We start from the raw sequence: 13,936 nt of genomic DNA, 5'->3' as shown, positions 1-13,936 counted from the left end.
TTTACAATATATCATAAAGTCCTATACAAAGGCACAGTCCCTGTAAATAATTGGATGTATATATATATATATATATATATATATATATATATTGACCTGTTGTACACTAATACGTTTTTAGGAAATATTTCTTCAGAAGCTGTAATGCCCAAACCAAGCCAGCAAGGAGGGAGTTGATTTAAAACAAAAAATACAAAAATGGCTGTGCAAATGTTGGAACTTGTAGTGCCATATCAGCAAACATCAGATTTACATTTTCTTTGATGCATAGGAATGAGAATTTAATGCAGATCTGCAATGAAAATGCTGTCCAGTAATGAATTCTGTGCATATTAAAGTAACCACTCCATCTCTTTCTGTTCAACTTAACCAGAAATGATGAAAAGCAAGTTATTTTATTTACTGATTTGTTTTTTCTCCAGTGTTGATGACAATGCATGATCCTGGTGCTTCTGATCTAAGCAATACACCCTTTATTCCTGTTCATTCCACCTACAATGACAGGCACAATAGCAGAGCTGAGGTATGAGTACAGCATGACATAACACCAGCTTCTTAGTGTCACTACCCATCTGGAAAGTGCTGAAAAAATACAGGGAGGACTTACCAGTTCTTCAGTCAACAGCCTCAGTGCACTTAGCACACAAGTACATTGTACTGAGGGCATTTGCATCTCCAATTCCAAATCCAGAAGCATTTCTTTTTTTTTTTTTCTGTTAAAGAGAGAAAGAGAGAGAGAGAGAGAGAGAGAGAGAGAGAGAGAGAGAGAGAGAGAGAGAGATCAGTAATAGCAGGAGATCACAGGGTGCTTTTTACACCATCACCCTCTCCAGAAAGTGATTTGCTGTTGGGAGAGCAGGCTGAGCGCTGAGTCTGGGGCTTGATTGAAGAGCAGATGCTTAGGATGCGTATAACCTAAGGATCTCAGTGCTTGCCTCAGTACCACCTCCTCCTCCCAATGTGCTGTGAGCACTGCCCCTGCTGGAGCACAATGTCCAAGGCGATTTAGGCGACCAGAATGAGAAGACACCCGCTAGCTTCATGCCCATTATGTGTGGACCTCTGGAGCCTTCTGGACTACTAGGAGAAGTAGAAGCTCTTCTTCTAGATCTTGGATGCTGATGGAAGTTACCAGCCATGAGGATTCAGGGGACAATGACTGGAGATGAGGGTTAATGAAATCCTAACTTGGCCAGGGACCAGCAACCAAGCAACTGGGCTATGTGGTGGTCACTTTAACACCAGCATGGATGAGCTGGAGAACACCACTGATTACATCAACAGTACTTTTTTGCCACCCTCTGGGTACCATGACAAGGGGCAATATTCAATCACTGCCATCTGGACCTTGACAGCTGTAGTCGGTTTCCTCATTGTCTTTACAATCGTTGGTAATGTCTTTGTGGTCATTGCTGTGTTAACTAGCAGAGCTCTGAAAGCCCCGCAGAACCTTTTCTTGGTGTCGCTGGCTGGGGCAGACATCCTGGTGGCAGCCTTGGTCATGCCCTTCTCTTTGGCTAACGAGCTGATGGGATATTGGTACTTTGGCAACCTCTGGTGTGATGTCTACCTGGCTTTGGACGTGCTCTTCTGTACGTCTTCTATAGTCCACCTGTGTGCCATCAGCCTGGACAGGTATTGGTCTGTCACTCAAGCTGTTGAGTACAACTTGAAGAGGACCCCCAGGAGGATTAAAGGGATCATTGTCACCGTCTGGCTCATTTCGGCTGTCATCTCCTTCCCACCTCTGATCTCAATGGACAGGCTAGGTGTTGCTGAAGCGGCTGTTGCCAACTTCAATTGGACAGGTGAGGATGTGAAATGTGAACTCAATGATGAGACTTGGTACATTCTCTCTTCTTCTATAGGGTCCTTCTTTGCCCCCTGTGTGATCATGATTTTGGTTTACATCCGCATCTACCAGGTGGCCAAGCTGAGGACTAGGACTTTGTCAGAGAAAAAGCCAGCCCCGAATTCCTTCTCACATGCTGAGAATGGCTACAGCAAGGGGACCTCTGTCAAGTTTCCTGGGGACAGGGAGAACGGGCATTACCCATCATCCCGTCCCACTCCACCAAAAACCACAACGGATCTAGATGAGTTAGACATTGAGGAGAGTAGTATATCTGAGAGCAAGAGGAGGAAGAGCAGTAGTCGGGAGGACAATACTGACTGTGGAAAGGAGAAGAAGAGCTTCTCTAAACAGTCCAGCCGCCTGTCCCGTTCTAGTAACAAATCTATGGACATGTTCTCCTCCAGAAAGAAGAAGAGGAACAGCATCTCCAGGAGGAAGGTCTCTCAAGCCAGGGAGAAGAGGTTCACCTTTGTCCTAGCCGTTGTGATGGGGGTGTTTGTGGTCTGTTGGTTCCCTTTTTTCTTCAGCTACTGCCTCTATGGCATCTGCAGGGAAGCCTGTGCCATTCCGGAAACTTTATTCAAGTTTTTCTTTTGGATAGGCTACTGTAACAGCTCCCTTAACCCGGTCATCTATACTATCTTCAACCAAGACTTCAGGAGATCCTTCAAGAAAATAATCTGCCTGAGCAAGAGAAAGAAGTTCACTCACTGAGATGTATGGCAGCGTTGGCATCGTGCTGCTTGAGGGTGGAAGCAGAGCGCCGCGGGGGTGGGGGGTCTGCTGGACCAGATAGTGTTCATCACGGCTGATCCACAGCGATATGACAGTATAAGGCAGTCTGAATGTATAGGCAGCATGCCTGCTAGCACTGAGCCCTGTGACAAGCCGAATATTGTTCTTTATGTCTTTTACTGAATCATAGTTTTCTATACCTTAAAAAAGGCAGGACAGAAAGCCTGGAAAATAATGGGGCTTATTTGCTATATTATTTGCTGTCCACCAGGTATGCCATTTTTTTCTTTTGTAGGCACCTTCTGCTACAGTATATTTTGCATTTGTTCTTCTGAAAATAACAAAAAATATATTTCATAATAAAATAAGTCATCTGTATTTTTTGCAGACATGTCTGTGTTAATGCACACTTTCTTATGTACCTATTATGTCAGGTGGTGACTTAAAGGGCTATTGCATACCTGTTCTTAGGAAGGTAAGAGATGCAGTCAAAGAGTTAACAGCCATTGAAGAACCACAAGAGCAAAAAAAAAAAAAAAAAAATTGTATTCTAAAATTCGGATTTCTGCATACGGTTAATGAGGGTATTCAGTATATTAATGTTTGCTTTGCATATGGTTTTATTGACATTTTTCACCACATGCAATGCAAGCTGTTCCTTAAAAATGACAGTGACAGGGGCTGGGTCACTGCATACTAAGGATGATTACAATGGTCTCCTTTTTTTCACATGGCTTAAATCTAAATTTCACAAGTATCCTTGCCAGTGGTATAGATCGTTCCAACCTTAGGCACTTGTAGGATGGAGAAAAATCTGAATAAAGGCATGAAAAATAAAATAAAACAAAGCACAGCTGCAAGTTTTCAGAAACCAATATTTTTCACATTGGTGTCGTTGAAAAATGGGGTATTGCTGATTGGGAGTTATCTTATATACTATAGTCACTCATGTATATATTTTTTGCAGCACCAGATCAGATAATAAGAAGTCCAAGACCTAATAGCCTATAAACTTTTGCCTTTCCCCCCATGCTCTGCCATGCCATGTTGATTTTTACAGCCTAGATGGGGAAGAATGGAAAATTACACCAGGTGGGAGCAGAATTTTGTGTCAAGATCTTGCTCATCTGTGAGATGTGTAGGAGTGACCATCTATAGGATTTATTTTGTTATCTTCCCACATGTGCCTGACTGTTATGGGAATTATATATATATATATATATATATATATATATGTGTGTGTGTGTGTGTGTGTGTGTGTGTATATATATATATATATACGTTTTTGCTTCTCTAAAATTACAGAAAAGCTCTAGTAAGAAATTGCCACGTAGGCTTTAAATATAATGGGGATTAATGAAGACACAGACACACACATAAAATTATTTATTACAGTGTGTGTACCACAAGTGATTATTTTGTATACCTTGGTTTGGATCAACTAATGTTGACAACTCCTTGACAAGACTACATTTATATCCACAGCTTTTAACAGAGCTGCATTCACATGGACACTAAATGGGGGCACGTGGATGGCTTTTCCAACATCTGCCAAGCTGCTCCCCAAGGGCGGTGACCATCTTCTGCATTGGCTTTAGGTAGCTGTACATAGTAACCAATCAGCTTCTAACTTCAGCATGTTCAGTTAAGCTATGCCAAAAGAACCTGGAAGCTGTCTGCACCAGTTTTAATAAATTCCCCCACACTGTGTCCATCTAAACACCTTAATTAGTGTTCATTCCATGCAAAGCATTGAATTCAATGACTTCCCCTGGCAATGGGCAATAACATCCCCAAACTTGAATGCTGGTTAAATGAATATTGGCAATAGGTGTGGTTTGTATCCAGGATCTATGAGTATGTTGACTCAGAGCCATATCACACTGTTTACCACTTGCCGACCAGCCGCCACAGTTATACTGCGGCAGGTTAGCTCGGCTGCGCAAATCTTTGTAGGTGTACGTCAGGCTTGTAAGGGCGATCTGTGGGCGCGTGCACTCCCATTGGCCAGTGGGGGAGCCAATGAGCGGGTCCGGCAGACTCGATGCCCGCCAGCCACCCCTGATCATTCCCCGCAGTGACAGAACGGGGATCTGCCTGTGTAAATAAGGCAAATCTCCGCTCTGACAGGGGAGATCACACAGATTCTGTCTTTCTGCTATGCAGGAAGACAGATCTGTGTGTCGTACCAGTGAGCCCTTCCCCCCTACAGTTAGAACACTCAGTGAGGGAACACCGTTAACCCATTGATCGCCCCTGATGTTAAACGCTTCCCTGCCAGTGTCATTAGTACAATAACAGTGCATATTTTTAGCACTGATTAATGTAGTGATGTTCCCAAAAAAGTGTAAAAAATGTCCGTTTACCTATTTGTTGCAGTCCCGCTAAAATTCACGGATCGCCGCCATTACTCGTAAAAAAGAAATAAATAATAAAAATGCCATAAATCTATCCCCTATTTTGTAGATGCGTTAACCTTCGCGCAAACCAATCAATATAAGCTTATTGGGATTTTTTTTTACCAAAATTAGGTAGCAGAATACAAAATTGGCCTAAATTGATGAATAAATTAGTTTTTTTACTTTTTTTTTTTTGGAAATGTTTTATAGCAGAAAGTAAAAATAAATGCATTTGTTTTTCAAAATTGACGCTTATTTTTTGTTTATAGCATAAAAAATAAAAAACAGAGAGGTGATCATGATCAATTACCACCAAAAGCAATCTCTATGTGTGGGGGAAAAAAGGACATCAATTTTGTTTGGGTGCAGCCTGGTACGACCGCGCAATTGTCAGTTAAAACAGCACAGTGCCGTATCAAAAAAATGGTCTGGTCATTAAGGGGGTAAATCCGTCCGGGGCTGAAGTAGTTAATCTTGTCCCTAGCAAAAACACGCTAGCATCAGGATCAGTATACAAGGATATAAAGGGTAAAATGAATGTTCTTCTGTTCCACATTTTGTTTCCTCACTGGTGACTTACATTTGCAACATTTCCATCCAGCTTGCAAGGGAGCAACACATGAAAATAGGTGAACATGTTCCCTGTATGGCTGTCAGGCTGCTTTAGCAATTTTGTGTATATATTATGTATGTTCAAGACTGGGGAAAAAAAAGTCATATTTGCCATTCTACAATCTCAGATAATAGTGTAAAATATATCAAAATCCCATAAATATCAGAATAAACATGTTGCAGAATGATTTATATAAAAAAGGACCCACCCCTTCCTCCTGCCTCCTTGTAGGGTGCTTCCAAGCTTGCAGACAGAGCTGAGCTTTTTTGTCAGAAAGCACAGCATACTTGAAATTGTGTATCACTGATGCATTCCATTAGAAGATTATTTACAAAATCAAGACAATTGGGGTTATTTACGAAAGGCAAATCCACTTTGCACTACAAGTGCAAACTACAAGTACAAAGTGCACTTGAAATTGCACTGAAAGTTCACTTGGAAGTGCATTCACTGTAGATCCAGGGGGTGGATCGGAAATGAGTGGAAGCTCTGCTGATTTTATCATCCAATCATGTGCAAACTAAAATGCTGTTTTTTATTTTCCTTGCATGACCCCCTCGGATCTAGTGACTGCACTTCCAAGTGCACTTTCAGTGCAATTTCAAGTGCACTTTGCACTTTTAGTTTGCACTTGTAGTGCAAATTGGATTTACCTCCATTGCATGGTTATATTATCTCTTTGGGTCCCAAGCCTTACTCCATGGAAGACATGGTTTCCATGTACTGTGCTGATGTTGGCCACATAGACTGAAAGAGCTGTATAGATGTTTCTGCTATATAACAGTGATTCTTAACCTCTTCGCACTGGCATCAACCTATCTATTAAGAGATTCATGATGCCAGGAGTTGGGGCTTAGGATCACATGACCACCAAGATTGGCGGTCATGGCGGTGATGTGATTTAAAAACTCCTGATCGCTGTTTGCGGTTGGCACCGGTAACTGTGCCAGGAGTGCACTGCGCATACGCTCTTGGAACAGCTGTATTGACAGCAATTCGCCGACAAGGTGCATATTTGCGTGCATCCGGCGCCAAGGGCTTAATGTACATCTGGTCAACGGGGGCATAAAACAATGATTTGGGTCCGCCCACTGGTCTTTTTTTTTGGGGGGGGGGGATATCTGATGGACTGTAAATACTCTCTGTTTTGAGAAGGTTTTACTGTGCTACATACTGTTTAGAGTGAGGACTTTTCAATGGTGTTAGTCCCTGTATGGTTATACTATCAAAATGAAGATTAAAACAATTAAAGTGATATAAAACATTCAAACATTTATAAACTGGTCAATACTTTTCATTTAAGCATTTCCTATCCTTAGGTTGTACCCATACGTCCATACCTTCAGCTGTAGTGATGACCAAGACATCATTTATTTTTAGCTCTGGCGATTCCCTTCAATGTAAATGTAATCCTAGCAGCTATAGAGCCACTGGATTACTTTTACCGGTGGCAGAAAGGGGTCCAACCTGCCACCTTTACTGGGCTCTCCTGTCTGATCGGGGAGCTCGGTAAGTATACGACTGGTGGCATCCATTTCCTGGAACACAATGAGGGGAACTGATGTTGTTCCTCCCACTGCAGGATGCCAGATCTCTCTGTCAAGGCTCATGGTATCACAAAAGATGTTGTTCATCCCTTGTGATAGCAAAAAAGGGGTGAGTAAAAAAAAACATGAAAGATTCAGCGTAAAAAAAATAAAAAAAAAATAAAAAATAAAATAAATAATAAAAGAAAAAAAAATGTAAAGTGTCCCCGACAAATATGAACATGAGAGTTTGTTAGAGTGAGGGCCTAATGGAGAGGGAAATCCGTATTCCACATACTCCACCCAGCCCGATATATATAGTAGAACAAAAAAAATATTGCAGAAAATGGGCTTTTAAAGTGGTAAACCCTCCCCCACAACTTTGTCCCATGTAAATCAGCATAAAAAAGCCTAATGAGCACTGCTTGTAGATATCTCCTTACTTGCTTAGTATTGTTGCAATCCTTGTTGTTCTGTAGAATGAAGTCACTGAGCATGCCCGGATCTCCCCTTATTTAAAGCGGGATTCCGCTCTTTTTTTTTTTTTTCTTGCCTGTGTCACAGGTGGGCGAGTGCTACCTTCGATTGGCATCCACGTCCGGCATTTTTTTGACCCCCGGCGCGACAAATCTTTTCCTCGGGATGACTTATAAAAACCTGCTCTGGCGTTTTCCATTTTAACTGTGGGCGTCTGAAGCCCACAGGCATTTACTTCCTGGTATATGATGACGTCTAGCTCCCAGCATGCTCCGCTCCATCTTGCACATGCTCAGTGATGTTTCCTTGCTTCCTCGTGTGTAATGGCAGATACAGCTGCCTGCCCACTTTAAAAATGGCAAATTCGTACACGCCCTCGTCATAGGCACTACAAGTCCCAGCACTCCAGAACCTAACACCGCACGTAGCTCAGCATAGGCACTACAAGTCCCAGCACTCCAGAACCTAACACCGCACGTAGCTCAGCATAGGCACTACAAGTCCCAGCACTCCAGAACCTAACACCGCACGTAGCTCAGCATAGGCACTACAAGTCCCAGCAATCCAGAACCTAACACCGCACGTAGCTCAGCATAGGCACTACAAGTCCCAGCAATCCAGAACCTAACACTGCACGTAGCTCAGCATAGGCACTACAAGTCCCAGCAATCCAGAACCTAACACTGCACGTAGCTCAGCATAGGCACTACAAGTTCCAGCAATCCAGAACCTAACACTGCACTTAGTTCAGGATAGGCACTACAAGTCCCAGCACTCCAGAACCTAACACTGCACGTAGCTCAGCATGGTTATTTACAAACTGATACGAGGTAACAAGGGAAGTATTAGTGTTGTAACGCCCAGTGTTTGTGTTGTCTGCACAGTCACTTCCGTAACATTATGTGATGCTGTATTGCCGAACATATGTTGGAACGCACGGTGCTAGCGTTTGGAACGCACGGCGCATGCGCAGTACGCAATTTCTTCACTTCCGTTGCATTCTGTGATAGGCAGCAAAATGTGACACTACAGAAATCTCGCGAGATCTCGTGAAATCTCGCGAGATTTCGCAATTTCATTGTCCCCCATGGATTCTTGGGAAATTTCCCAGGGACCATTGCGAGGACGATAGCCACGCCTACTCCCACGGGAGGAGAACCCGGAAGTCAGCTGAAACATCAGAAATAAAAGGTAAGTAAATAATATTTTTTTTTTTCAGGGTTCGTTTAGGTAAGTATGCTAACTGTTGATTTTAATAACATGAACTTTCATTTTTAGGTACCAAACCACTTTAAGGCACACTCTCTATGTCTTATCTATCTGTTATCAGGACTTCCTAGATCACAACACTGAACTCTGCTAATCACTCAGAGCTTCCTCCTACAAACCATGTGACCATGTGACTTCACATACAGTCTAAACGTGGCCAATACTGCAGTCTTATCAGCTGAAGCTGATAAGTCTGACAAAGGCAAACATTAGACATTGGCACAAGTAAACACTATGAAATAAACAAGTAAGCTATGAACAGGGAAGCAGGGTTGCCATAGAAACGTTGGATTGAGAAGGAGGCTTGGTTAACAGTACAGGAAGTGCTCAATGTAAGGGCGGAAATACACTCCACTGTGAACTCAGAAAACAATACTTAAGATGACGCTGCCTAACCCCTGGAAACAAGTTTTTTAAAGTTTCTTTAAACAGTAATATGAGATTTGAGCTGGATTACAGTGACTATAGTCTGATAATGACTTATTATAATGGACTAAATGAAAAGAAGCATCAGAGTGGGAGAGTTTACTTCCTGTTTAAATGGTAGTCCCCATGGACACAGACCTTCTTGAATGTGCATGAAGGTCTGTGCATATGTAGACGGAGGTCTCATCACACTTGTGAGGTATGGCCATGAATGTTAGAATGAGGGAAATAATTTTAGCACCAGATGTCCTGTGTAATTGTAAACTGGTAGTCTGTAAAGTCATTTAAACGTCACCTATGGAGATTTTTAGGTACCATAGTTTGGTGCCGTTCCACGGACCTACATAATATTAAAGTGTAATATGTTTGTTTCTATGTTCTATTTACTCGGCATAACATAATTTTTATATGCTACCGAACAATTGGGTATTATATTGCATTTTTGTGCATTAAAATGAATTAAAGTGTATTTTTTCCAAAAAATTTACATTTGAAAAGTGGCTGCGCTAATATGGTGTGACATACAAATATTCAACACTTACCATTTTATTCTCTAGGGCCTCTGCTTAAATAATATATAATATTTGGGGGTTCTAAGTAGTTTTCTAGCAAAACAAGTATGTTTTTTACATGTAGGAGAGGAATGTCAGAATTAGCCTGGACTGGAGGTGGTTAATTTGCCTTAAAACCACCCTGTGATTGTAAATAAACAGCTCTACCTGAAAAAATAGAACAGGAATATTTAGATTTCCTGCTGCCTGCACCACCAGCCACTCTGGTCAACAGAAACCCTCCACTGAAGTCTGCTGGTAAACAAGCACTTCTAAGATTGTGATCTCCTTCTGTGTTTCCTCCCACTGACCTTCATATCACATCATAAGGGTCCTTTCACACGGGGCGGATCAGTTCTGATCCGCCCCGTGGATGTCCGTTTGCTCAGCGGGGATCACTCCGCCGATCCCCGCTGAGCAGGGAGATGACAGGTCTGTCTCCGCACACTGTGCAGGGACGGACCTGTCACAGCGCCGCTCTCCCCTATGGGAGATCGGATGACGACGGACCGCAGTGCCCGTCGTCATCCGATCCGATCCGCAGACGGATGGAAAAATAGCTTTTTCCTCCGTCACACTTTTTCGGATCGGAGCGGGTCGGATATCAGCGGACATGTCACCGCTGACATCCGACGCTCCATAGAGCTCTATGGAGCACCCGTTCAGGTCCGCCTGAAAAACTGACAGGCGGGCCTGAACGGGACGTTAGTGTGAAAGGGGCCTAACAGTTTCCTTTAGATTACATTCGCACAATAGCAGCTGGTCATTAAATGCAAAAAAAAAAAAAGTGCAACACACTTGCTTATTATTAATGCACGCCAACTGCAAACATGCATTTTTTCTGCAGTGAAAATACGGGGGAGGGGTATTTACTGAAACTGGAGAGTGCAAAATGTGGTGTAACTCTGCATAGAAACTGATCAGCTTCTGGGTTTTATTGCCAAAGCTTAACTGAACTGGCTGAATTTAGAAGCTGATTGGTTATGATGCACAGCTGCACCAGATTCTGAGCGCAACAGTTTTAGCAAATGTTCCCCATAGTTTGCTGTGCTTGTCATGTGTAGGGCAGCCAATTAAAATGAATGGTTTGTCCTGTGTGTTTTGCATGACAGCAGGCAAAAACAGTGTATATGTGTGACACTTAACACCTGGCATCATTGTGAAATGGGTTTTTAATGTCATTGAGGTTGCTGGAAAGAACCACTGAGCACTGCAGGGCAAGAGGGAGATCAACATTCTCGGTAGTGTCAGATTCTTAGCAGACTTTAGAAAAAGATTTTTACTGAACTGTTGATTAATGCTGGCATCGGCAGCAGGAAAAGTAAGTATTTTCTCTCTTTTCTTTAAGTATTTGGCACATTATGTGTAATGACATAATCTCAATAAATGATTCAACTTTGTGAACTGAAAGGACATACACTATATTACCAAAAGTATTGGGACACCTGCCTTTACACGCACATGAATTTTAATGGCATCCCAGTCTTAGTCCGTAAGGTTCAATATTGATTTGGCCCACCCTTTGCAGCTATAACAGCTTCAATTCTTATGGGAAGGCTGTCTACAAGGTTTAGGAGTGTGTCTATGGGAGTGTTTTACCATTCTTCCATAAGTGCATTTGTGAGGTTAAACACTGATGTTGGAGAGAAGGCCTGGATCACAGTCTCCACTCTAATTCATCCCAAAGGTGTTCTATTGGGTTGAGGTGTGTTCTATCAGATTGAGGTCAGAACTCGGAGTGAGGCCAGATAAGTTCCTCCACCCCAAACTCATCCATGTCATTATGGACGTTGCTTTGTGTACTGGTCCAAATCATTTGGTGGTGTGGAGTTGTTTTTCTGGGGTTTTGCATGGCCCCTTAGTTCCAGTGAAGAGAACTCTTAAGGCACCAAGAGATTTTAGAAAATTTAATGTTTCCAACTTTGTGGAAACAGTTTGGGGATGGCCCCTTCTTGTTCCAACATGACTGCTCACCAGTGCACAAATAAAGGTCCATAAAGACATGGATGAACGAGTTTGGGATGGAGGAACTTGACTAGTCTGCCCTCAACTCGATAGAACACATTTGGGATGAAATAGAATGAAGACTGTGAGCCAAGCCTTCTCATCCACATCAGTGCCAGACATCACAAATGCGCTTCTGGAATAATTGTCAAAAACTCCCATAGTCATACTCCTAAACATTGTGGACAGCCTTCCCTGAAAAGTTGAAGCTGTTTTAGCTACAAATGGTGGGCCAACTCAATATTGAACCCCACAGATTAAAGCCTCGTACACATGCTTTGATTTTCGGATGACAGAACGTCTGATTTTAGTCAAAAGCGTGTGTCCATGATTTAGGAGATGCTATTGACCATCTGAAGTTTTTAGTTCCACAAAGACTAACATAGCTACATACTACGAGTGTATAAAGAGCAAGTTCATGTTTGTGTGTGACCCTTCTGGGCCCCTTCCGCTAATTCTGTTAGCAGGCTTTCCGTGATCAAGCTTTCGCCATAATCCATTCTTTCGTGCAAGGACCAGTTATTATGGCAGATCTTGCTATTGTAGGAATAGGAGAAATTGCTCTGACCCAAGTTCTTTGCAAGAAAAAGAAAAACAGGACCTCCTGGACCAAAAATTGGTTGCTCAACCGTGAGCAATTTTGCCCCATTCCTTTGCTGGGGGAGCTTCAGGATAATAATCCTGAGGATTTCAGGAATTATCTCCGGATGACGGATCCCTGTTTCACCTCCTGTTAGCCTTGGTCTCCCTCTATATCCGGAAGCAGGACACATGTATGCGGATTTCCATTAATCCTGAACAGAGGCTAGTAGCAACCTTGCGTTATCTGGCCACAGGGAGAAGTCTCCAGGATCTGAAATTTACCACAAGGATCTCCCCCCAAGCTCTGGGAGTGATCATTTCAGTGACATGTTCAGATATTATTCAAGTGCAGCAGAAGGACTATATCAAGGTAGGTTTGATCTTAATCCAACTTTCAATCCATGTGTTCGTGCTTGCAAATGTTTTTCTGTAAATTTTTTGGATTACATAATTCTCAATATTGTAATATGTTGGGAGTGCCATCTTTGGAATCATGCATACGGTTTGATTTTTCCCGCTCTTTTTTGGCTACAGGCCTATTTTCCTACAGTAACCTCCCCAGCTTGTTATCCTGCATCCATACACACCTAGTCTGTTAACTTCCCTGTGTTTTTTTCCCAGTTACATTTACTGGCTTATCAAAAATTCACAAAAATGTGGCTTTAAAGAGGATTTTTTAAGATGCTAAATCATACAGCTTGCATGAGGCCTTATTATTATGCAAAGGCAGCTTGTCCCTCTGCCCACGGGCAAAAATGCAAAGTCAGCATTTAAAAATAATGTAGCTGATGACTTGAAAGATTATGACACTTATTACCTGTCCACTGGGCCAGAAATAGAGGAACAATGAGGGGGCCAAACTAACAAGGAATCTTGCTGCATCAAGCTCCCATGGAAGTGGGGAGGGGTACCTGTCCAAAACAGGTACCTTTTACCCCCTCCCCACTGAAAGGTGCCAAATGTGACACCGGAGGGGGGGGGCGAGGAAGTAGATAAGTTGATCTTCCACTTTTGCCTGGAAGTCCTCTTTAAAGTAGAACAAAAGGCCAAAATTTGGTGCAGGTTTGGACAGAGTGGAGATGTCAGTTTTTATTGCAGTCTGTGCCCCCATCAGGAAGATTCGCCCCCTCTATTTGTCCTGTTTTTCCTTATCATTGAAAGTTAAAGTAAACCTAAAGACCCATGTTTGGGGTTGCCCCCCCCCCCCCCCCGAAAAATAATAGCTGGGAATTTTTCAAATGGGGACACTGTTTCTGGTGATTTTGTTGTCCCCAAGAAATTCCTGAAATTGCTGCTATTTTCTTTCACTTCCTGTTTGGCTGTGGCATAGGAAGTGAAGGGAAATCTCCACAATGGGACACAAATTATGACAGGGGTTAGAACCCTCCATTGCTCTATCCCAACTAGACTTGTGCACAATGGAAAATTTTGTTTAGTTTCGGTTCGTTGTCATTCGTAAAATACATAATTTCGTTCTGTTATATTCGTTATGTTACGTT

At 42.5% G+C, this 13,936-nt stretch overlaps 1 protein-coding gene across 1 annotated transcript; it reads left to right on the top strand.

The window, feature by feature from the left end:
- Nucleotides 1–595: 595 nt before the first annotated feature.
- ADRA2C (adrenoceptor alpha 2C) lies at nt 596–2,968 on the top strand. The gene has a single exon (XM_077477860.1). It carries the CDS (start codon nt 1,166–1,168, stop codon nt 2,567–2,569), a length of 1,404 nt encoding a protein of 467 aa, XP_077333986.1. The 5' UTR covers nt 596–1,165; the 3' UTR covers nt 2,570–2,968.
- Nucleotides 2,969–13,936: the final 10,968 nt, after the last annotated feature.

The sequence above is a fragment of the Lithobates pipiens genome, unplaced genomic scaffold (genome assembly GCF_037356315.1).
Source record: "Lithobates pipiens isolate NorthernLeopardFrog02 unplaced genomic scaffold, aLitPip1_a1.2 Scaffold_13, whole genome shotgun sequence".
Classification (NCBI taxonomy): Eukaryota; Metazoa; Chordata; class Amphibia; order Anura; family Ranidae; genus Lithobates; species Lithobates pipiens.
This window is presented reverse-complemented; position numbering and strand designations above follow the sequence as displayed.